The 23472-nt window shown below is 47.9% G+C and overlaps 1 protein-coding gene and 1 long non-coding RNA gene across 6 annotated transcripts in view; one reads left to right on the top strand and one right to left on the bottom strand.

Annotated features, from left to right (window-relative positions):
* The first annotated feature begins 1183 nt into the window (after positions 1 to 1183).
* Positions 1184 to 22768, top strand: LOC123586863. Its single transcript, XR_006706994.1, has 5 exons — positions 1184 to 1986; positions 6045 to 6175; positions 16085 to 16205; positions 16323 to 17043; positions 22659 to 22768. It is a non-coding gene; the product is annotated as an uncharacterized LOC123586863 (long non-coding RNA).
* CHIT1 (chitinase 1) overlaps positions 20843 to 23472 on the bottom strand; it is a 34752-nt gene continuing 32122 nt past the window's right edge. For all 5 annotated transcript variants that reach the window (XM_045456415.1, XM_045456417.1, XM_045456418.1 and 2 more), the window contains 3 exons: positions 23303 to 23416; positions 21845 to 21971; positions 20843 to 21286 (listed from right to left, as the gene is read on the bottom strand). In XM_045456415.1, the coding sequence (XP_045312371.1) occupies positions 21051 to 21286; positions 21845 to 21971; positions 23303 to 23416 (477 nt within the window). In that variant the 3' untranslated portion in view covers positions 20843 to 21050. The remainder of the gene's footprint in view (positions 21287 to 21844; positions 21972 to 23302; positions 23417 to 23472) is intronic.

Genomic DNA, 23472 nt, shown 5'->3' with positions numbered 1-23472 from the left:
CATGTTCCAGGAACTAGAAGAAGAACTCAAGAGCGTTTGAGGCAGGGAAGGGAGTGAGGGAGGCACAGGCGAGGTTGGGTCAGGATCCTGAATGTGGACAGAACTACCTCTCTGAGGACAAGCTCCTGGACCCCTAGGGTGGCCTCTTGTGTGTAGCCTTTTTTAGGATCCTTTCCTTTTGCGTAGGGTGTCAGAGCAAACAGATGCGGTGTGAACTTCCCACCAAACATTTGGAGGGAAGGGTGTTTTTTTTGGCGGACAAATTTTTCCTCCAGATAGGAACTTCGGCCAGGTGGGAGTTCACATTCATTTCCAAAACCTCAGCTCCAGCTCTGTGTTGCTGTTGGCACATAGCACACGCGACCGAAGACTCAGAAACATTTAGACAAGAAAACAATTACTTGGGGAAATGGAAAAGGAGTCAGACTTCAGAAAGAGAGACTGGCCTGTCAAATACAAAACGCAAGTATTTAAAGGGAAAAACAGATGACCAAGGCTACCACATTCATGGTGGAAATCAGCTGCTTCTTACACATTCATCATGTTTACAACATTTCGTCACTTAGCCTCATCAAAATCAGGGATAAAATTGTTTTGGTCAGAGCATCCATACTTTTTTTTTTTTTTTTTTTAATTTTTTTTCAACGTTTATTTATTTTTGGAATAGAGAGAGACAGAGCATGAACGGGGGAGGGGCAGAGAGAGAGGGAGACACAGAATCGGAAACAGGCTCCAGGCTCTGAGCCATCAGCCCAGAGCCCGACGCGGGGCTCGAACTCACGGACCGCGAGATCGTGACCTGGCTGAAGTCGGACGCTTAACCGACTGCGCCACCCAGGCGCCCCATCATCCATACTTTTGAGAACGAGTCAAAGCTAATTATTTTGGAGCCCTGAACCAGTCAGGATAAGTTGTTTTTGGTTTACCTCCCGATGAACAATATCCTCACCCCACCAGCTGCACCCCCAGTGGTACTCAGTCATGAATGGAGCAGGGTCGGTCTTTGCTTCTATAGTTTTTCTTTCCTCGTGGGCAAGTTCTTGCTGCTGAGAAAATTTAAATTCGATTAACTCAATATCTTCAAATTAATATTTTATTTTACTTGATGAAAATTTACTTCCATAGGTATACCAAGCAGCATTGATTAATGCATAAACGATTTCTTTTTGAATGGCTAACAAAACTTGAGCTGTGTGATAGTGATGCTTTATGGTGAACTTCTGTTTGGAGGCTTTGTAAAGCTCCTCGAGTTATAAATTACTCTTATGTGTCAGAAGGATCTTTACCATCTTTATTAACATGACTTTCTCTAAAATTCCCGTATGTGTTCATATTTCTGGACTGCCAGGAAGTGAATATTTTTACTACCCGTTAGGCTGGAATTTCTTGAGTCATAAGGGCTGTCCCAGAGAAGTTTTCCTGGGAGGACTTTATAGGTGTCATTCCCCCATGTAAATCGTAGTCTTTGTTCCTTATGGGTTTGTCACACCTAATTAAGTGGGATTTTTGGCATGGTCAATATCCAAGAAAAAGGACAGATTCTTACTGAACCTAGGTAAATAACCTACATGGTCGTAAGTATCAATTCCCTCTAGAATTCCCTGATGTCAGTTAATGTAAGTATTAACCATAATGAAGTCAATTCATTTAGTCCTAAGTAACCAATATTTGTTTTTGCTGCTCTTGGGTTAGGTAGACTACATCTGCAAAGTTTTATGCTTTTAAATTGCTTGCATATGCGACCACTCAGCTCTGCTGTTGTAGTGATAACCCAATGAGCACGATTGTGCAGTTGTTTGTTGATATTTTTCTATTATTTCTTCCAGAAGACTCCTAATCTTGAGCTTGTAGCAGCGGCCTTTATTAGATGCAGGGAAAAAGGAAATATCTTCTGTAATTATAAGATTAATTATCATCTGTACAAATGAGATTAAATGGTTCTAGTTAATCAACGAGAATGGAGGAACTTGGGAGTCTTTTATTAAGGTATAATATGCAATCAGTTTGTGAGACCGAGGGCATTAGCAAATCCCTAGGGCCTTTATTTTACGCCATAAAGTAAGAATGTTACCAATTGACGAGGATAATTAAACCTAGGGACAAAATTTAAAGTAAATGAATGTGTTGACAATTCAAAGTGAAATGTGAACCTGATCGTTTTCACTAGAATCATGGAAATGTTTAAATCAATGCATTTTACTTATAAATACGTAGTAAAACTGAATGTTTCTTTTTGATGAGCAGGAATAAATAGGACGACTCTGACAATTGTGTTGGGCTAATCAACCATGTGGAGAATGGCAAACAGAACTCATTACTTTTCGTATATCCCATTTCATAAAGTGAAAAAATAAATCCATGCGTTAACGATGGCCGTCTCAAAAACCTATCAATGGTTTGGTGTGAAAGATGTCTTCACAGTTTTACTCTTCTGCACGAGGGGCCCGAATTTGGGCAAGGTCAAATTTGAAAGAGTTATGAACTTAAGTACGAGATATGAACTTAATTATTGGATGGCAGAAACTAGTTATAAGCAATGTTTTAACAATATATTTTTAATTTTTTTTAAGTTGCTTTATTCCGACAGAGAGACAGAGAGAGTGAGCAGGGGTAGGGGCAAGAGAGAGAAAGAGAGAGAGAACCCCAGGCAGGCTCTGTGCTCTCAGCACAGAGCATGACGTGGGGCTCAAACTCACGAACTGTGAGATCATGACCTGAGCCCAAACCAAGAGTCGGAGGCTTAACCGAATGAGCCACCCAGGTGCCCCAGCAATATTTTTTTTAAAAAAAAACACACAGAAATAGGTAGTAATTATTTAGGAAAATTAATGTTTTCCAAAACAAAGACTTTATGTTAAAATGTAAAAAAAATATGCCAAAGAATTAACAGAATCTGTTTATAAAAAGGGACTTGAATTGTTTGGGAGTAGGTTATATTAGTTAGAAAAACGGGCAGCAGATCTCAATGCTGGGTGTGTTCTTTGCATAGATCATTAGTGTAACAATTTATAGTAAAGAATACAATACTCATGAATAATTTAAGTAACATCAAGCCAACCCATTTAAACAATTAACACGTCATTTCTCCTTTCAAACTCATTATTTATAGCTATTTTATACATAAGAAAATGGATTTTACTTTCCCCTTGGACCATCCAAGCTTGTTGCATAACCTCAAATTTGTCTCTTACTATTTTCTTTTATGTTTTGCACAAGGACATTTTTAGTTTATGATAAAAGTTTTCTTTTTTTTCTCCTGATTAAAAAATATATCTGTTATCTTGCATGTACATATTATTATAGCTGATCTTTTTTTTAAATCTTTCTTTTAAAAATCTGTATGTACATTAACATAACCCAAAGGCATTTGCACAAGCTTTCAACCTGTTACTGCTGGTTATGCTATGCTGTATTAAATAACAGCAGGGGTATTTTAAAATGATGCTGTTCGAGTATCCAAAAATTGCTTATTATTAACTCAAATGAATATTAGTTTAAGGTCTTATGGTTAACTAAGGCTCTGGAAGTTATAATCTGACACATTAACACTGTGTGTCCTTTTAGCATTCTACAGAATAGTCTTTTTCTATAAAGATACTACCCTTTATTATTAACTTACCTGGACTCTGTATTTTGCAATTTTGTAATCTTAGGTAAATTGATGTTAGTTTATGACCAGGAAAAATGGTAGAGAAAAGTTAGGCAATTCAAAATAATTGCACTTTCTACAGGCAAATAAACCCACATTGTACAGACTAGAATATTGCATTCACATTGGTTTTATGATGGTGGTAGAATCAGGGAGAAGGCATAGAGCTGTTTACAAACCCAAATTATTAAACCAGTTTCATTTTTCCAAAGAATCGTCTTGATTATAATATTATACAAATTATTCTGCTTACACAATTATAGAGGAGATATTAAAACTTTTAAGATGTTTTAACAGTCATGCTTTGGCTTATTTTATACCCTAGTAACCAAGATCACTAATTAAGCCATGTTTTTCCCCCCTTTTTATAGTTATATAGTTTAGCAACAAATTATAAATTTTACTTTTAGCAAGAAAACTTGAATAGTTTTAGCAAGAAAAAAATTCTCAAAAAGTCGACAGATTTAAAGCATGAAAGTAGAAAAATATTTTAGAACTCTTTGGATTCTTCACATTTATGTGAGTGCTTGATATGGTAATATTTCTTTTAGGAAAAAGAAGTTTGCAATAGGTGCTTAGTCCATTAGATTTGAAAAGATCTTAACCATAATCTGACCTATTAACTTCCTCCAGGAGTGAATAAACTGTATCAATTTGTTTGCTCAAAATGTTTTCCTTTATGTAAAATAGATCATTTTACCAACTCCTGTACAAGTTGGAGGAGCTAAGAGAATCTAAGATAGAAACAGGCACTACCAGCGTCTTTTAAGAAAGTTGATCAATTAAGTCCTATAATTAAGCACCATCAGGTCATTCGGAGGACGCGTTTTTGAAAGTCCGAGTAATTTGGGGATTTCCTTTTGAATTTAGCAGCGTACGTTCTCTCTCTTATAATGCCCACATCCCTCACAATAATAACCTCCTTTTAACCTCATATGTAAGTTTCCGAAGAGAGGTTAATTTTGAATCAGTCATTACTTAGGGACATTCAAGAGAGCTTTTCGTTTCCTTTCATCTTTGGTATAGGGTGTTCACCTTTGTCACTATCAACAGCTATTGGGACCATAATGAGTACACGATACAAACCAGAACTTTGGGAGGCATCTGTGTGGCTCCGTTGGTTGAGCATCTGACTTCAGCTCAGATCGTGATCTCACGGCTCGTGGGCTTGGTCGGGCACTGCATCAGGCTCTCTGCTGTAGTGCAGAGCCTGCTTTGGATCCGCTGTCCCCCTCTCTCTCTGCCTCTCCCCTCCTCACGTTTTCGCTCTCAAAAATAAAGATTAAAAAAAAAAAAAAAAAAAAAAGCCAGAACTCCGGGATAAGGAAGAGCTTCTGAAATGAGAATAGAACTTCTACCGGTACCAACACGAAACATGCGAACACAGAACCCGATCAAGAGTCACAGAAACGCACACACAACCCCTTTTCAACCTCTGTATTCTCAAATGCTGGAAACCATCAGAATCCTCAACCACATTCCTCCCAGAATCCTCAAACACATTCCCCTCACCAAAGCAAAAGCGTACCAGGGGAATCCAATTCCAGAATGCCCGTGGGTTGCCCCGTGACAGAAACCGCTCCGTGGCCAGGCTAATCGCACGGTGGTCGGCACTGCTCCTGCCACCAGGGTGGGCACACCCGGCTGTAGCTCCCCCAGAACCAGAAACGAACTTGGCCGAGAACCCGATGCAGCTCCGTCAGCTCACAGGAGAGTCCCCGGAGGAGCCAGGGGAGGGTGAGGGCTCCACGGCCCTGGGTCTGGACGAGGTGTGCGTGACCTTGACGCCATCGGTGGGAATCCTAGCAGTAAGCTGTCAAGGGAGAACCAGAGATCAGTGCTTTTAGGAAAGGGAAGAAAACAATCACTCGTGAAAAGTGTGAGGGGGCTGCTTTTCTGACGGCCAGCAGGTCAAATACAAAGCACGAGTATTTAAAGGGAAAAATCAAAAATGACCAAGATGACCGTGTTTATAGCGGTCTATTTGTGGTGGAAAATAGCAGCTTTCTCACATGGCTGTCATATTCAGAACATGCCCTCAGATTTCGGCACAGCAAAACTCAGGGATCGAGTGTTGTTTTTGTTAGAGAGTCCACATTTCTGGGAGGTATTCAAGGCTTATTGTTTGGGGAAACAGAGCCAGTTACGACAGCCCTGTCGGTTTTTTTCCTTTTTTTTTTTTTCTTCCCTTGACTGTGGCATATGAAGTGCTTAGTCACTGGAAACAGGGAAGGGTGGGGGCGGCCTTGGCTGGCTCAGTCGGTGGTGCCACTCTTGAGGTAGTGGGTTTGAGCCCCGTGTTGGGAGTAGACATTACTTAAAAAAATAAGATCTTAAAAATAAATAAACAAACAAACAAACAAACAAGGCACAGCTTCACCTTTTGTTCCTGCAGTGTTCACATACGTTTGGTACATTAACTAAAGTCAGAGGATCATGAAAACTGGTCTCTCTAGAGAAGCCACATGAAGATAATGGACACGTGATCGTACCGGTCCCTTCAGCTGACCTGTCATCAGTTTCTTGGTAAGTAGACAGGGTGGGGAATGATCCGGACACCATTTCTGCCTGGATGGGTGGGACAGCCATGTGGGGGCCTCCTCTGTAAGGGAGCCAGGGACCCCTGCAGGTCTGCGTTCTCTGGGCAGTGGACTAGGAGGAGAAAGCTGGGTGAGGCACCACTCAAGAACTCGGGGCTGGGATTCCTCGCCCATCCCGGAGCCCCTAGATCAGAGACGTGTGTGTTTATTTTTTTTATAAAACCCCTGCCCTTGCCCGTCTTGTTAAAGAAGGGATGACCACTCTGGCTCATCCGGGCAGCTCCCTGCCGGCGGTCAGGCTTACTCGTGCCCACCTCTCTTACCTCCACGGACCCCTCAGATGAGTGACTTCCTCTCCCTCCCCAGCACTCTGCTCTCAACTCTCCACTTCACTTTTCCCTCCTGCTTCCAGACTCACCTCCTCCTGGAACCTTCTTCTTTCACCAAGCTCACTTCTAAGGCTTCTTTCCTCTGGCTCTGGCTTCACAACCATTGGATTGTGGGGATTTGGGAACACCTGCCTGTGTGGAGATGTGCTTGGCTCCTGTGTGTTCCAGCTTTCCTTCTAAACTGAGCACTCTCTTTTCCATCTGCTGCCCATGGATCTCCCTGAAGACAGGATCTCTTTCCTCCTTTCCTCTTCGGATCTGGTGCCTCCTGGGAGCAGAGTCTGTGTCTCTTTCCAGTGAACTTCTCCACCGCCATATTTGTGCAGGGGTCCGCCTCTCCACAGATCTCGTCAGCCCAAGGACAAAGGTCTCTGGTAAATGTCTTTGGATGATGACGATGGTGATTTCAAGCCACCGTGTCGAGGAACGTTTTGAATACAGACAGTGTTTTTAGTGACCCTTTACTGGGCCTCCCTTCCTGTCCGGCTAATAATCATACACTCCCATCCACTAGGACAGTCTTCCCCTTCTCCTCTCCATTCAAAGTACGAGTTAATGTGGGGCACTTGGGTGGCTCAGTCGGCTGAGCATCCGACTTTGGCTCAGGTCATGAGCTCACGGTTCATGAGTTCGGACCCCACGTGAGACTTTGCGCTGACATCGTGGAGCCCGCTTTGAATGCTGTGTCTCCCTCTCTCTCTGCCCCTGCCCTGCTTGCACTCTCTCTCTCCCTCAAAAATAAAAAAAAAACATTAAAAAAAAAAAAGTACGAGTTAATAGAATGCACACACACACACACACACACCCTCTCACTTCCAGAAGCTCTAAACCTCAGCTACTAGTGTGCGGCTCTGACCTGTCTAAACAGCCCTTGTCACCATAAGCGATGGTCCCCTCTCTGGGGTTGTTTCTAATGCCAGGAGAAAAGCAACGCTGGTAATGTACCAAGCCAGGGCCCCAGTGAGCTGAACCCTGCACTATGCTGTGGCAGGTGCAGAAAGAAACCTCTCATTCCCATTCAGCTCTGCCACCTGCTGACCTTGGGAACATTATTCCACCCCTGCGAGCCTCAGTATCTCCCCAGGATTGTCATAAGTGTTAAAGGAGACGTCGTATGTAAGGCTTTGGCACACTAGCAGAGGTACAGCAAGTGCTAGTAGGTTTCTGCAGCTAGAGGTTTCTGCAGACCCTCTGTCTTAGGAATTTTAAGCCCGGGCCCTTTGGCTTGAGATGACATAAGGTCCCTTCTGGAGCCTGGGAAATGCGTGAGGTTTGGAAGAGAACAGCTTTACGTGGTAAGAAGATTGTGGTCAACTGGGGCACCTGGGTGGCGCAGTCGGTTAAGCGTCCGGCTTCAGCCAGGTCACGATCTCGAGGTCCGTGAGTTCGAGCCCCGCGTCGGGCTCTGGGCTGATGGCTCAGAGGCTGGAGCCTGTTTCCCATTCTGTGTTTCCCTCTCTCTCTGCCCCTCCCCCGTTCATGCTCTGTCTCTCTCTGTCCCAAAAATAAATAAACGTTGAAAAAAAAAAAAAAAAAAAAAGAAGATTGTGGTCAACAGAATAATGGCTCCCCAAAGACGCCCCTGTCCCACTCCCCCAGCACCTGGGAACGTATCACCTTACATGGCAAAGGGGGCTTGGAGGATGTGTCTAAGTTAAGGAGAGCTGAGAGAGGGGAGATTATTTTGGATTACCCAGGGGGCCCAAGGTAATCACAAGAGTCCTTCAGACACAGAAGAGGGATGTGGTGATGGAAGACAAGGAATGCAGGAGGCTTCTAGAAGGTGAAAAAAAAGGAAAGAAGATGGATTCTGCCCTGGGGCCAGAAGGAACGAGCCCGGCTGACTCCTTGACTTTAGCCTCGTAAGCTTGTTTTGGATTTCTGACTGTCAGATAACAGATATGCGTTGTGTTCGGCCACGAAGGTTTGTGGGATTTGCTTCAGCAGCCCCAGGAAAAGAGTACAGAGGTGGTTTTCTCTGTCGAACAAGGAAGCCAAGAGTAGGTGACTTTGTTTCCAGGTCTCCCAGCCGCCCGCCCCAGGGCCCGGCCTGCGGTTTTGTTTCAACAGACGTGGCCCGAAGCACAAAGTGCCCTTTTTCCTGCTAAGGGGGCCCCTCCGGGAGGTGATGTGAACATGGTGTGCACCTGGTGCCCCTGACACGTTGAAAGGAAGTGCCAGCTTCCTTAATAAGAACAAACTCCAGGCAGAACCATGTGGGTTAGCCCCGGAAAGAGAATTGCCATGTGGGCAGGGGCAACGGGGCTGCATGATCCCTCCTCTGTCCCCAGGAATCACCTGCATGCACCTTCCCCTTGAAAGGTTGTCACAAGGGGGCCTTGGAGACACTGGTCATCCCTTCACACTCTGGCCTAGGAGGTGGCACGCTGTCCGTCTGCAGAACTGAATCCGAACCAGGTGTTCAGACAGCCTTCAGGGGAGGCTCCAGGGTACCAAGGGGACGTGCACACTGAGTGACCGGTGCCATCTTCTCTCCTCGTTCCACGTGGAGAGGCCATCTTTCATCCCCTGTTTGGGGATGCACCGTGGCTCGCAAGCTGGGGCCCAGGAGAACCAGGCCCGAGAGACGAACCCTTTCTGGTCTGCCCAAGGCCAGTCTTCTGAGCTCTGGTTTCCAATAAATACTTGTCCTTTCCCTGGTGGCTGCAACTGATCACTTTCCTCATCAGGAAGCCTGCGCTCCCCACCTGTGGACATGACCTGGCTCCCCATTCAGGCCGCAGGAGGACTGAGAGAAAGCACCCGTCACTCAACAGCATGTTAATTATCCACCTACACTTTTGGTTAAAGCACTAAATTGCTCACCGGGCCCCAAGAGTCTTTTGGTTGAAAATTTCATGCCATTTATCCATCCTGAGAGGGAAGGGGGGCTTTCTATGAGTGCCAAATGCTCAACACATTGTATGCCAGTCATCCCCTGCCAAATCCTGGGAGGAAGGTACTAGTCTATTCCTACTTTACAGCTGAGCAAACTGAGTCTCGGAGAGGATACTTTCCCCAAAGTCACACAGACTTTAATGTGGTGGATCAAGGGCTTGAACTTGGAACCTATGGCCTTTCACCTCTTGAGTGTGTGGGTGGCTTAAGAAAGGCCACCCTGGTTGTGGGGAGAGCAGGTGGAGAGGGGGTAGAGGGACCATATTGTAAGGAAACTCATGATACATAGTCAGACAATGGAACGGAACAGTTGAAACGGGGACTGCCCTAGATAACCGGTAAGATCTTGCCAAGAAAGGAAGTCAGGAGCTAACTATAGAGCATGGCCATGACTGTCAGAACTCGGCTGGTCTCCGGACTCCGTCACTTCTCCCTGTTGGTGATTTTCCATTCTCCCACTGTTCCCCTGCAGGACTAGCTTTTAAACCCTGAAACCGAAAGAGACAGCCAGGAAGCTAGCAGCCAAGGAGTCTTTGTCCAGTTCTGCAGCTAATTTTGGAGGAGAAAGAAACCCTACAATATGGTGTTTGTGTGGGTAGTTTCGAGAAATGTAAAAATAAAGGGAGCGGGCGCTGAATCCTGGGTAGCCGAGAAGGAGGAAGACGGGAGCTTGCAGGAGATGGCCTGGGATGGAGACTGTACCTACCTTTTCTTTCTGGAATAGTTACTGAGCCCCCATGAGGTGCCAGGTCCAGGGCTAAGCTGGGTGGGGTGTGGAGTGGCGTTTAGTTTGCATGGTCGGAGAGTCGTCTCGGGGGAGGTGGCCTTAAGCTGGAATCTGAGGGATGAGAGGGGAGTTGGCCATGTCCAGAAGCAGGGAGAATGATCTAGATAGAGAACACCATATGCAAGGTCCCAGGGGTGACAGAAAAAAAAAAAAAAAAAAAAAGAGAAAATGGTGATGAGAGAGAAGGGTCTGGTCAGGGGCCCTTGTAAACCATGGAGGGGTTTGGCCCTCAGTGTTGTCAGATGCCATTGAACGTTTAAGCAGGGGGTACGCCACAGGATTTGTGTTTTGAAAAGTCACTCTTGCTGTCTGCCGAGACCAGCTTTGGCGGGGGACTGGAATGGAGGAAGTGAGAGCGTGAACAGCCATCAGAGAGGTCCAGGCAAGACGTGTGGCCACCTGGACTAGGCTGGTGGGGGGGGGGGGACATGGGGAGAAGAGGGCCGACTCTAAACATTTATTGGAGGGGAAAATCAACCTTACTGAGGAGGTGAATGTAAGAGCTGAGGGAAAAGGAAGAAGCAGGAATCACCTTGGGGTTCCACCTCAGCCACGTGGAGAGGCGCTGGGTAATTTTCTAAAGTGAGGCACCCTTGAGGTGCAGACAGGTTTTATAATAAGGGATTCTATTTCGGGCAAAGATGAGCTGTTTACACCTCGTTGGAGTGGAGAGAGCAAGTAGGCCGGTGGATGTATGCATCTGGAGCTCAGAGGGGAGGTCTGGGCTGGAGATACGCAAGTGTGGGAACGGTTAGCATAACCATGCTATTTAAAGCCCTGGAAATGGAAGAGATGATCTAAGGAGAGAAGGGCAGAAAGCCCTGGGCAAGCCCTGAGGCATTCAGATGGGTAGAGATCCCGCAGAGGTGGAATAGACCCAGAAGATGTAGGGGGCAACCACCCCATTCACCCAGTTAGCAAACCCACAGGGGGTGGCCTGGGGCACGTGCAGCAGAGGCTGGGGACGCCAAGGCATTAGGACAAGGCCCTTGCCCTCAAGGGGCTCACAGTTTATGCAGGAGCAGCCATAAGAGCCAATATTTACATTACAGTGTGGTATAGTATTTATAGAGATGGGCCCAGAAGAAGGCACTGGAAGGTCCGTCTGTAGTCTCAGGTGCCAGAAACAGGTATGGCTGAGTCTATGGAAGGGGCCGTGGACCTCAGGAAGGTGGAGAGAAAGGATGCAGGGGCTGAGAATTCTTTGCGGTCTGGCGTCCTTCCTTGAGACTCCCTAAATCCCCTGGACCCACCGGCCTCTTCCTTCCAGAGACCCACAGGCCATGAGCGACGCTAGGGAGCCCTGCTCCTTCCTCATTTCCACCCTACCTCCAGCCCTCTAGGTCCCCTCCTCTGTCCTGACCGGCTCGCTCCCTTAGGAAGAGAACTGTGTTCTGAAACAGGATTAGCTGGACAGCAGAATGGCTGTAGCCTGGAGCCTTGCACCCTATTATAGCGGGATATCGTCCCAAAAACTGCTGCAATGAAGCAACAGGAAATGAATCCTGCTGTTGAGAAATCATGCATGTTGACCAGCTTGTATTTCACACTGCTTGAGGAAAAGAGAAATCTGTCTCACTGAGCTTTTCAGAGAGAAACGAGGTCAGTAACCACCCCCCGCCCCCCGTCACTGCAGGCCAGAGCCCTCCACCAACAAACCCCCACTCCTGGCAGCTGCTGAATGCCACGGACTGGGCGCCTCTTGGGCACTTGGCTGCCTGGCTCACGGTGCCCGCGTGGCTCACTCTCCTGTGGTTATGTTGAGTCCACAAACCCGCATAGCCTGGCTCCAACCTCTCCCTCCATCCTTACCTCGCCCTGCCTCCTTCCTGTGCCCCGTACCCGGTCCAGTCTGGACAAGCCCTGGGGATCCTGGCTCTCAACACTTGCCTGGTTAATACTCTGCCTTGGAGACTGAGGAGGCTCTGAACCTACCTTCAGGCTCAGTCTCTGTGTTGGTGCCTCTATTTGTTAAAGCTCTCACTGCTCCGTCGTTCAGAGAGGATTTCTTCTTCCTTTGAACATGTTTAGTGTGTTCCTATTTCATTGCTTATGGCTCATTTAATCTTTAATTATAATGCTTTGTGGGCATGCTTTATCTCCCCTCATGGACTCTGTAAACTACAGAAGATCAAGCCTCGTGTCTGGGGTCAAGTCTCATTTATCTCCATCCACAGCTTCGGCAAAGAGCTTGGGCACGCTTGTGGAGTGGAGGAGGTTTGGTTAAAGTTGCAGAGGGGATGTGTGCTGATGTGGGAAATACAATCTAGGGCTTGATGGAATTGGCTCCCTGGGAAAACATACCTCTGCTAAGAGAATCTATGAAGGGATAGAGAGTAGTTTGTCCATCCATCCGCCCATCCATCCGCCCATCCATCCATTCAACAAATACTTATTAAGCATCTATGCCAGAAGTAATGTTAGATACTGGAGATCTAGTCCTAAGTCTGGATCAGTTCCTGCTCACACAGAGATTCTGTCCTGGCCCAGGGACATAGATCATAAACAAAGAAAACATCACGTAGTGGTAAGCGTCACTGATAAAAATAAGTCAGAGTGATGTGCTCCTGTGACCGTCAAGTGGTTGGGGAGGGGGTCTCTGAAGAAGCGACGCTAAGGGGAGACCTGAAGTGGGGTTGAGGTGGCAGGGGGAGGTGTGGGCATGAGCTGTCCCAGAGAGAGGAACAGGTGGGACAAAGCTTTGAGGTCGGGGAAGGTGGGGACCGAGATGGGATGAGTTTAATGGGTACCAGGAACAGAAGGAAAGCAAGAGTGGCCGGATCCTGGGGAACAGGAGGTGATGGACACAAGTGACCCACAGTTCAGTAGGGAGATGGTGGTGACACAGTCATATGTGCTGGCAGAGTGCATACATACAGCATGGGCTTCTGGCCAAGGTATGGATTTGGTCCTTACTCTAATTATTACCGATGTGTGACCTTGGGCAACTTTTCTGAGTCTTAGCTTCTTCCTTTGTAAAATATCTCATTTGTGGAATTTTTGTGAAGCAGATGGTATAATGGAAATAAGCACCCACGCTGTTGACAACAAATGGTAACCTGAAATCCAGGTAGTAACCTAAACACCAGGCATTGCAGGATGAGGGACGACCGGGAGCCCAGAGCTAAGCAGGGACAAGTTAGCCCTTGTCCCGCGGAGGCTTCCTGGCTCTGTCCTCCTTCTCTTCCTCTCCACCACCCGACCTCTCTCCTTTTTTTTTCTTACCTGATTACATTTCTTTTTATTCTCACCACAGTTTCTTACTCTCAACTTTCCTTCACGTTATTTCAAATCCCATCAGCTCAACTGCCCCAAATTTAGAATCAAGACGTATTTTTAAATACCGATTGTTGAGTATGGTTTTGTCTTCCTTTAGAAATCAGGTGTGTTGGTATGGAAGTTCCTCAAAAAATTAAAAATAGAACTACCTTATGGCCCAGAAATTGCACTGCTAGGTATTTATCCACGGGATACAGGTGTGCTGTTTCGAAGGGACTCATGCACCCCAATGTTTATAGCAACACTATCCACAATAGCCAAAGTATGGAGAGAGCCCAAATGTCCATCGATGGATGAACGGATAAAGAAGATGTGGTATATATATACAATGGAGTATTACTCGGCAATCAAAAAAGAATGAAATCTTGCCATTTGCAGCTACGTGGCTGGAACTAGAGGGTATTATGCTAAGCGAGATTAGTCAGTCAGAGAAAGACAAATATCATATGACTTCACTCATAAGAGAACTTTAAGATACCAAACAGATGAACATAAGGGAAGGGAAGCAAACATGATATAAAAACAGGGAGGGAGACAAAACATAAGAGACTCTTAAACATGGAGAACAAACAGAGGGTTACTGGAGGGGGTGTGGGAGGGGGGATGGGCCCAATGGGTCAGGGGCATTAAGGAATCTACTCCTGAAATCATTGTTACACTATATGCTAACTAACTTGGATGTAAATTAAAAAAAAAAAAAAGTCAGGTGTGTTGAATGCTGTTAAGTCCCTGTTAATGGAAAACTAGCAGCAGCCTCTGCACCTAAATTAAGTAATTTTCTATGATCGTATGGCCCTCAGATGATTATTTTTTTCCACTGAGATCACTGTCTCTTAATAGAAAATGGCTCCTACCACTGGATTAAAGGATTAGAAAGAGATTGTCTCAAGGCATTCGGGGACTGGTGCGCCAGGAGAAGGTCTCTCCACTGGCTGAAGAGTGGAGATCTGGACGCCCTCCACAGGCCAGTAACCCCTGAGTCACTCCAGGGATGCTCTGGAACATAACCTGGACATCATGTTCAGCCACTGGCTGGCTTCAGATCTGTGGCTTCCCTGCAGATGTGGAACAGGGCAGACGGGAGGGCAAGGGCAGCCTGGCTGGAGTCTGCAGGGGAGATGTGTAAAGACAGGCTCTGGCATAAAGGGTAATGTGAGATGTCCTTTTCCCATTCTTGCGGCTGCCTGTAAACAAAGGTCAGGAAAGGACAGGTTTCGTGAGTGTGAGTGTGTGTGTGTGTGTGTGTGTGTGTGTGCGCGCGTCAGGTGGAAGAGGGAGCCACAGAGAGAGACCCCCACATGCTGTTCAAGGCTTGTACTGAAAGGGGCCTTGTGGTTGGGAGAATAAGGTGAGGGGCCAATACGTAAGCCAAATGGAGGCTCTAGCTCTCCCTTGCTTTTCTACTTTCTGGGAAGGGACAATCCAGTAGCTGGTGGTGGCTCGCTGTGGCTGGCAGGTCATCTAGTCCAACTGCCCACTGTTCAGTGGGACACTGAGGACCCAAGCTAAGTGACTTGCCCAAGTCCTCTCTCACACAGAGAGGCAGAGATAAAGGCCTAGTGTACTTTCCTCCATGCCAAGTCATCTTTGAGTCTGGGTGATGGCGGTAGGAACATAGTAGAGGGACAGTCTCTCTGTACTCTGACTTTAGGGATCCCAGATGTCTAGCTTCAAGTCCTGCCCTGGCTCATGTTCCAGAGTCTGAGCCCCTTATGCTCAAGGTCTGCCTTTCAGTGGGGCAGGAGCCCTGGGTTGTGCACTGGAAGGCGGTCCAAGACTTATCCATGGACACAGAGAAGCCACGTGGGGCAAACAGAGAGCTAACTTTAAAAATGAATAAGGTAGAGATTTTCATCCCCACAGAGGCCGAAATAAGGTCACATGAACTATTACTACAGCTCAAGGATCTCAAATTACACTTGATCTTGCCCAAAAGGCCGAGAAGCGATCAAGGGTCTCAAATTAGATGCCAGGAAGGTGCTTAGGGAAAACAAGACCCCCAGCCCGTGAGGCTGGTCTGATTTGGAGGGGTCTGGCTCCTTGGTGCCTTAGAGGCTCTGCTCCAGAAGATCAAGGGCAAGTTGTAGTGATGGCAGAAGTTATAGGCACTGGGTCCTCCTGCCATTTTCCTTTGATGCCTCCCATTCTCAGGTGGCCCCTTCAGTGTCCCTTCTTGGAATGAAGGGCCCAAGGGGGTGGGAGGACTGGGAGGGTGTCCTTAGCAAAGCCTGGCCTCCTGGCTGCCTAGTCTCATCAGTTTATCACTGGCCTGGGCAACAGCTGGAATGGCAAGGGCACACTGAGGAGGGAGCGGGTGGTGCAGGGGCCAGATCTCACAGGCCACATGGTAGGGGCTGAGGGGCAGGGGCCTGGCAGGAATATCTGTTCCCTTCTCCCCACTCCCATGCTAAATAGAATGGCAACGCCCAAAAGGAATTCAACAGGGGGCCTTTGGAAGCCATCTTTCTCTCCCTGCGACAAGTTTTTAAACACATTTTTTTTTTTTTTTTTTTTTTTTGCCCAAATCACTGAATTAATGAAGAAGAATCTGGCTATTTTCTCTTTGCACCAAGCTCTGAACACGACAGCAGACAGTGGGATGAGCATAAGGAGTGCTCCACGGTGGTAATTCCGCACTGGACCAGGGCCTGGCCTCGGAGCAGGTGCGTGACCTGGCAAGGGGATGCCCGGGCGGCCTCTAGCTGCTCCCCGTCAAGGGCCACTTGGGAGGGACAGATGGAAGGGAGAGACAACCAGCAACCTCCCTGACTTTATCTCAGATTAGGGCTTTTTAACCAGGGGACTGCAGGCTTCTTGACCCTTAGTGAGTTTAGCTCTCGGCCTGCTCAAGACAAAATCAGAAATGCGACGGTTCTGCGACCACTATAGGACATCGAATCAGCACTTACAAATGAGCCTCAAGAAAGCATGGAGCTGAGATGGCTTTCCTGGTGACAGCTACCATTCAAGGACCAGAGAAGTCCTGGGACACAACTCATCTGGAGAGTGGAAAGAGGGAAGCTCCCTAACTCGTTAATGAGGCCAGCAAAACATTGATACCCTAAATCGGTTTATTATTAGCCTGGCCGGTAGCGGTGATGGCAAGGGCATCCTAGCGTGTGAGAAAGAAAACACGCAGGCCCATCTTGTTATTAATATATAACCACAAAAATGTGAAACACAGTATTGGCCAGATCCGGCGATGCACGGGAGAGATAACCCATCAGGGCCATGTTGGATTACTCCTAGGAATGCAAGATGAATGTAACAGGGGGAAAACTGATGAATGTAATTTGCTTTATGAACAGAATAAAAGCAAAAATCTATTGAAAATGAAAGCTTCCTGAAAAAATTCACAGCCCTTCTTATGGAAACTCTCAGGAAAGCAAGAGTAGAAGCAAACTTCCTTAGTCTCATAGAAGACGTTTGTGAAAAACCTATGATAAATCGCATACTTAACGGTGAGATGTTGCAAACATCCCCTTTCAGGCCAGGAACAAGGTAAGATGCCCATTATCACTGCTTTTATTCACCACTGTATTGGAGGCCTCAGCTAGCACAGTCAACTAGAAAAATAAACAAAGGCATAAGGCTTGGAATGGAAGAAACAAAACTTATTCGTGTAGATAATATGATTGTCTATATAGAACACTCTGCAGAATGATCATTAAAGTTAGTAAGAGGGTTTGAAAAGTTTCCTGGACATAGCATCAGTTTCCAAATGTCAGTGATGTTATTATAGGTTAACAACAATTAGCCAGAAAATCTAATTTAATTTATTTTTTAAAGTTTATTTATTTTGAAAGAGACAGAGACAGTACAAGTGGGGGAGGGGCAGAGAGAATCCTAAGCAGGCTCTGCACTGTCAGCATAGAGCCTGAGGTGGGGCTGGAACCGATGAATCGTGAGATTTCTTTCTTTCTTTCTTTTTTAAGTTTACTTATTTATTCGGGGGGGGGGGGCACAAGGGGGCAGGGACAGACGGAGAGAGAGAATCCCAAGCAGGCTCTGTGCTGTCAGTGTAGAGCCTGATGTGGGATTTGATCCCACGAATCAGAGGATCATGACCTGAGCTGAAATCAAGATTCAGATTCAGACACTTAACCGACGACTAAGCCACCCAGGTGCCCTGTTTTGTTGTTGTTTTTTTTTAAATTTAAGTAATCTCTGCAACCAGCGTGGGGCTTGAACTCACAACCCGATGATCAAGAGTCACATGCTTTTCTGTCGGAGCCAGCCAGACGCCCCTAGAAGACTTCTTAAACAAAATGCAGGAAGCACAAACCATAAGGGATAGGATTGGCAAAGGTAACTACCTTGAACAATACTCAAAAAATGAAAAGCCACACCTCAAACTGGGAACAGATATGGTCAAACCTACATCAAAGATCTGTGTTCAGAATATGTAAAGAACTGCTACATTTCAATAAGAAAGAGACAACACAATAGAAACACGGGCAAGCGACACAACAGATTATTCACAAAAGAACAAACACAAATAGCTTGTAGACGTAAGAAGATGCTGAAATGTAAGTAATTAAGGCAATGCGAGTTTAAACTCGAGTGGGATGCCATTTTTACACCTCACAGATCAGCATAAAGTAGGGGGTAGGAATGGTGAGGATGGGGTTCACTAGGAACGCTGCAATGGTAGGGAGTAGTTGTATGTCCACTTTGGGAAAACCTCTGCCCGCACCTAGGAAAGTTGAACTCGCATGTGTCCCAAATCGTACACATGGGTACCAACAGACAGGCTCAAAAGTGTTTGTAGCAATGTGGTCCACGTTAGCCCCAAACTGGAAACAACACCCATGTGTCCTGATAGCAGAAAGTAGAGATTGTGGCGTGGCATGTGGTAGAAAATTATGCAGCAGTGAACAGGGTGAGCTCTGGCTAAGTGAAGATAAGAAGTGAGCCAGAGAAAGCACCCCGCAGTACGTTTCTATTTATATAAGGTTCAAAATAGTCTAGAATAAACAACTTCTAGTCTAGGAATATACGCACAGTTGATAAAAGGATAAGAAGACGAGGGAATGAATAATCGAAATCTAGATAGAAGGGTGTAGGATTAGGGAGAAGCGCATCAGTAGTTTTGAAGGTACTGGTGATGTTCTGTTTCCTTACCTGGGTGACAGACTCATGGGAGATACTGAGCATACATATTTGAAACACTCTTTGGTCTATATGGTAGATTTCAAAATTAAACCGCAATAAAAACAATAGAGTTTCACTGCTCACGTAGGGTGTGGTACATTTGGAAGTGGGTACCTGTGGAGGTGGGGGCCTGCCGGCCCCCCAGGAGAGCTTGGTCCCAATTGGGAGAAGGGAGGGGGCTTCACTGTTTGCCTGGGTTCCGGCAGGTGTATTAGCTATGGTGGTGAACGCTATGAACGTCCTCAGAGAGAAGGTCAGAGGGACCTGTCCTTCATGGGGCTGAGAGTGGTCATCGCTGTTAGGGAGAGCGGCCAGACATTCATGGGTTAAGCCACCAAGACATGAGTGACACAAGAATCCTTTTCAAACGCTATTGCTCAAAGCTGATCCCCCCAACAACTCAAGCAGCATTTGCACCTGACTCGAAAGGCCGGCTCTGTACAGGGGTGCGTCCCCTAGTCTATAAGTGGATTGTGTGGGGCTGGTGGGGCAGTCTGATAGGTCAAGGGAGAAAGTTTAGTTTAAAAGTAGTATTTGCTTTGGGGCTGGGGCTCAAACCTCACAGGGGTGATGACAGACTATGGGAGGTTTCTCATGAGAAGCCAGCATGGCTGAGCAAGGTGGTCTGGGGACCCGGCCACCAAACTGGGGTGGGATGAAAGGAAATGAGACCAAGGGATGAGGCTGGGGCCTAATGGAGGGTTTTGACTCTATGCTGATGATGGAGACTTGACTCTGTCCACCGGAAGCTGTTGGCATCTCTTAAGTAAGGAAAGTGTTAGGATTTGATTCAAAATTTGGAAACGTTGAGCTGGGGGCTAGATGGAGGTTGGCCTAGACAAGGGAGGGGCAGGAGGCAGGGTGACAAGTGGCACTGGCCTGAGCTGACACAGGGACCACGGGTTTGGAGAAGATCAGAGAGAAGCCCTGCTTAAAACCGTCCTCAACATGAAGGTAGCACCAATGTCACAGTGACGATGTAGGGGGACTTGGGCTGTTTGGGGACCCATAAATTCTGCTACAAGGAGACTCTCTGCTAGATTCTTGACTTACCCAGCCCGCAGAAGGTAAAGAAAGGACAGAGGTGGGAAGAGGGAGGGAAGAGTGAGTGCTGATCATGACGACGAGGCTTAACTCCACCCAACAGATGAGGTGATGAGGTTCTGTTTCTCGGCCTCAAGTCACACCGCTAGCAGATGACAGAGCCAGAAGCCAGCTCTGCACCCCCCAAGAGGAAACCACCACCCTGGACGCCATTCTGAGCAGTTAGGAGGCTCTTGTCAGGCCTGGCGCATCCCCTTTGAGTTGAGACCTCAAAGGAAGGGCATGTGTGGTGAGCAGACCTGTGCTCGGGGCCGAAGAAGAACAGATTTGCAAAGGCCCGAGGACAGGCGGGGAGTAGAAGCGGGGAGGTCATTTTTATGGGGATCTGGTACCGGCTGTACTAGAGTGAAGGGCCAGGTCACCTCCTCTCTCCTACGTGTCCCCATCTCCTGCTGCCTGCCTGAGTCCCACCCAGCTTGGGTGAGTGCCTGGCAAGATGGACCATTAGGTTACGTGCAGATTTTCTTCCAATGGAACGACCAGGCTTCAACCCAAAGCTGCAGGGACCATTTGCATTGCTCGGTTATCCGGGATACTGTGTGTGCAACGTGGCCCATTTAGGACTCAGTTCTGGACTCGGAACTGGGTTAGTTAGCCTTCTGTTTAAATACCTGTAAAGTGAAGGTAATAATTGTTCCTCCTTTGTCTGGCATATAGGAGCAGTAGGTGATAGAAGGCCTAAAACAGGATTTATCTCAAAGCGAGCCCTGAATACCTACCTGGGGTTTGGATTCTTATTTTAATGCTGGGTGGCCATTGCAGAGCCCTAAGGCAAGGAAAAGCTCTTTTCTGCTGCCATCTAGTGTGAATCTTGGGAATAACACCCGAGTGGAGGCCAGCAGGAAAAGCTCTCCAGTGAGGTCACCAGTGCCTTGAGAGCTGCCCACTGGAATGTGGGCACCCCGAAGGGCCTGCCTTCCCGCCTGGCTCAGACCTATGCATGCCTTAGGCCACCCTTGCCTCTTGGCTTCCCCACCTTCCCAGTTTTGAACTGACAGTGTGCTTAGAGAGGTTCTGTAAGTCACCACACCCGGGGACCGTGGGGGAGCAAACCATAGATTTATTTTGCAAGTAACAGGTCCAGAAGGACCATAGGGAAAGGAACTCAAGGCTGAGAGCAGAAAGCTTGGATACAGAAAAGCCACAGGGAGGTCTCTAGGACTGTAGCCCCCAGGGAGAGCTGCAGAGGCAGACTGTGGAGTGACCCTAGCGCCTGGCCCGGTGGCTGGGGCTGCAGGGGCCCTGGGCACTCAACTCCAAGTGCAGCATTTGCAGGAGGAGCTGAACACCAGGCTCGCTGGGCAGCTTTGCTGGAATAGCCGCCCCCCTGCACAGCTATAGTAGCTGGACTGGTCCCCAGGGTTGGGGTAGAGCCCGTCAGCTTTGCCCCGGCAGAAGGTGTCTTGTTCGAGGCTGGGGCCACGCTCAGGTTCAGAAGGCTGGTCTGGTGCGGGGACTTCAGGTCCTGGCGGGCCTAAAGGAAGACCTGGGGAGACAGCGAACATTCAGCCAAGCCTCCCCCAAGAGATCCCAAACCCACAGGCCAAGCACACGGGCAACCACCACAGGCAGGCCGTGGCTCAATACCTCACCACTCCCCCCACCCAAAGGCAGAGCACAGCCAGGTGCCCCACAGCCACACTTAGAGCTGCAGCGCAGCTCAACAGAAAACACGGGGGTGCCAGTGGCCATCTATCATCTGCAAAGACCAGCCACACACTGGCGAGGGCCTCCGGGGGTCTTGCGCTCCAGGTGAGCGCAGGCTTCCTCTTTGAAAAGAGAGGAGCAAAGCTGCAGCTCCCTGGCTGAGGGCCCCCAGAGGCAAGCCCTGGACAGGCGTTGCTGCCGTCAGAAAGGGGAAGAAGAGCCTGGAAAGAGAATGGCTTCCAAAGTTTCCTTGGCCCCTGGGGGTGCATGAAATTTGGGAAATCACAGGATTAGAATAAGGGTGTTTCCGCAGAAGGAGCCAGGACCTGTAGTTCAGGGACGGGGTGTTCCTACTCTACCCGCGAATTCCGCCTCTGGTCCCTGGCCCCTCACTCACTCAGCTCCAGCTGCAGCGTCTTGATGAGGGGATATGGGCCCTGGTTACAGAAGAAGCCAGCGAAGTCGTCCATGTCCAGCGCCCACACCATGGCGCCACCCAGTCCCTTCTGCTTCAGGTAGCTGGCCTGTGCATGAGGAGCAAGGCGCAGGTGGAGGAACCCGGGGGAACCCGGCCCGGCCCGGCCCAGAACCCGCTTCCTCATCTGGATAGGGCTCTTTTTCCAGCACCCCCAGGTCATGAGTGGTCAAGGCTTCTGGACACAGCCCTGGGCGGGAAGCCTAGGCGACTGAGTCCTGATCCCTCTGGAATCCGCCCCTCTCAACAGGAGCGCGGCCTGGGTGAGGGTGAGGGTGGGGGTTTGAGGAGTGGATGCGCGTGTGAACTTTCCTAGGTTGCAAGCTTTGACAACTCCGTCTTTTCTGTGCTGAGCTGCTGTGTTTGGGGGCACGGCCTGCGGGTTGTGACGAGTCCAGTTCCCATAGGGATGGCAAAGCTTCCCCAGAGATCTGAACGATTTCCTGTCTTTAAGTCTTTGTCCTCCCTGAGGGCCTTCTTTCCTCCACCAGATCCCTGAGGTTCCCCCAGTGAATGGCTGTGTGTTCCCGCAAGTGGGTTTCCCCGTCCCCTAAGCCTAACACGCCATGCGGGGAGTTGGAGAGTAGGGCTGGTCTGGAGCCCTTGCTGGCCCCATCTCCCATTCTGGCTACTTTCCCTCCAGCGGTGAGGGCCGACAGCTTGTTTTCAGAGTCCAGCCTGGCCTCTCCTCCCCACATGTCTTTGCTTCTCAGTTTCCTCGCCCTTCTGTTTTCAGACCTTCTCAAAGACCCTTCCACCGTGATCCTTTCTCCCATCTCCCCACTGCCAGGATCACACTCCCTTCGCAATTCTCCCAGAGCGCTTTGTCTACACCTCTAGAGGGACTGGCCACTGTCTGCCCTGCATCACAGCTGACGTGAGATGTCCGGATAGACAAACCAGAGCAGGTGCCTCTGCAGGAGTTCGTGATCTCATGGGGGAGAGAGGCATGGAAGCACACAAATACACTTGTTTTGAGCCGCTGATACTGGGCAGGAGTGGGGAGTCATATAAGTAAATCAAAAGGTCTGTAATCTGAGCATGCACAAATGTTGTCATTGAGCTGAATAAAATGATATATCTCACTGTATGTATTTCTCCTCTTCGTATGTCTGTAGAATTTGTATTTTATTAAATACAAACATATATATGTAATAAAATACAAATTCCTTCAAGAGTGGTACTTAACGTAGGGCAATTTTTTGTGATCATGCCTTTTCTTAATCAATAGTTGGTAAAAATACAAAATGCTATCACATGAAGACTTGTGAAATGTTTCAGACGAGATTCCTCTTTGGAGAGGTTCTGGATGCCATCATTCAATGTTATTGACCTGGACCCATCCAGGACCACCCCCCTCCCAGCAGGGCTGGGCCTCACCTTGGTTTTGAAGCTCTCCACATCATCAAAACCCACCCACTGGTTGCCCTTGAAGGCATAGGGCACCTTCTGGTCCATGATTCTGGGCTTAGTGGCCCCCTTCCAGGAGCAGACCTGTTAGGAGCAGAGGGCAGAGCTGGGGCAGAGGCAGGGGGCACCACAGACATCTG

This window comes from Leopardus geoffroyi, chromosome C3 (assembly GCF_018350155.1).
Source record: "Leopardus geoffroyi isolate Oge1 chromosome C3, O.geoffroyi_Oge1_pat1.0, whole genome shotgun sequence".
Lineage (NCBI taxonomy): Eukaryota > Metazoa > Chordata > Mammalia > Carnivora > Felidae > Leopardus > Leopardus geoffroyi.
The sequence above is the reverse complement of the archived record's forward strand: the minus strand, read 5'-3'. Positions and strand labels throughout refer to the sequence as shown.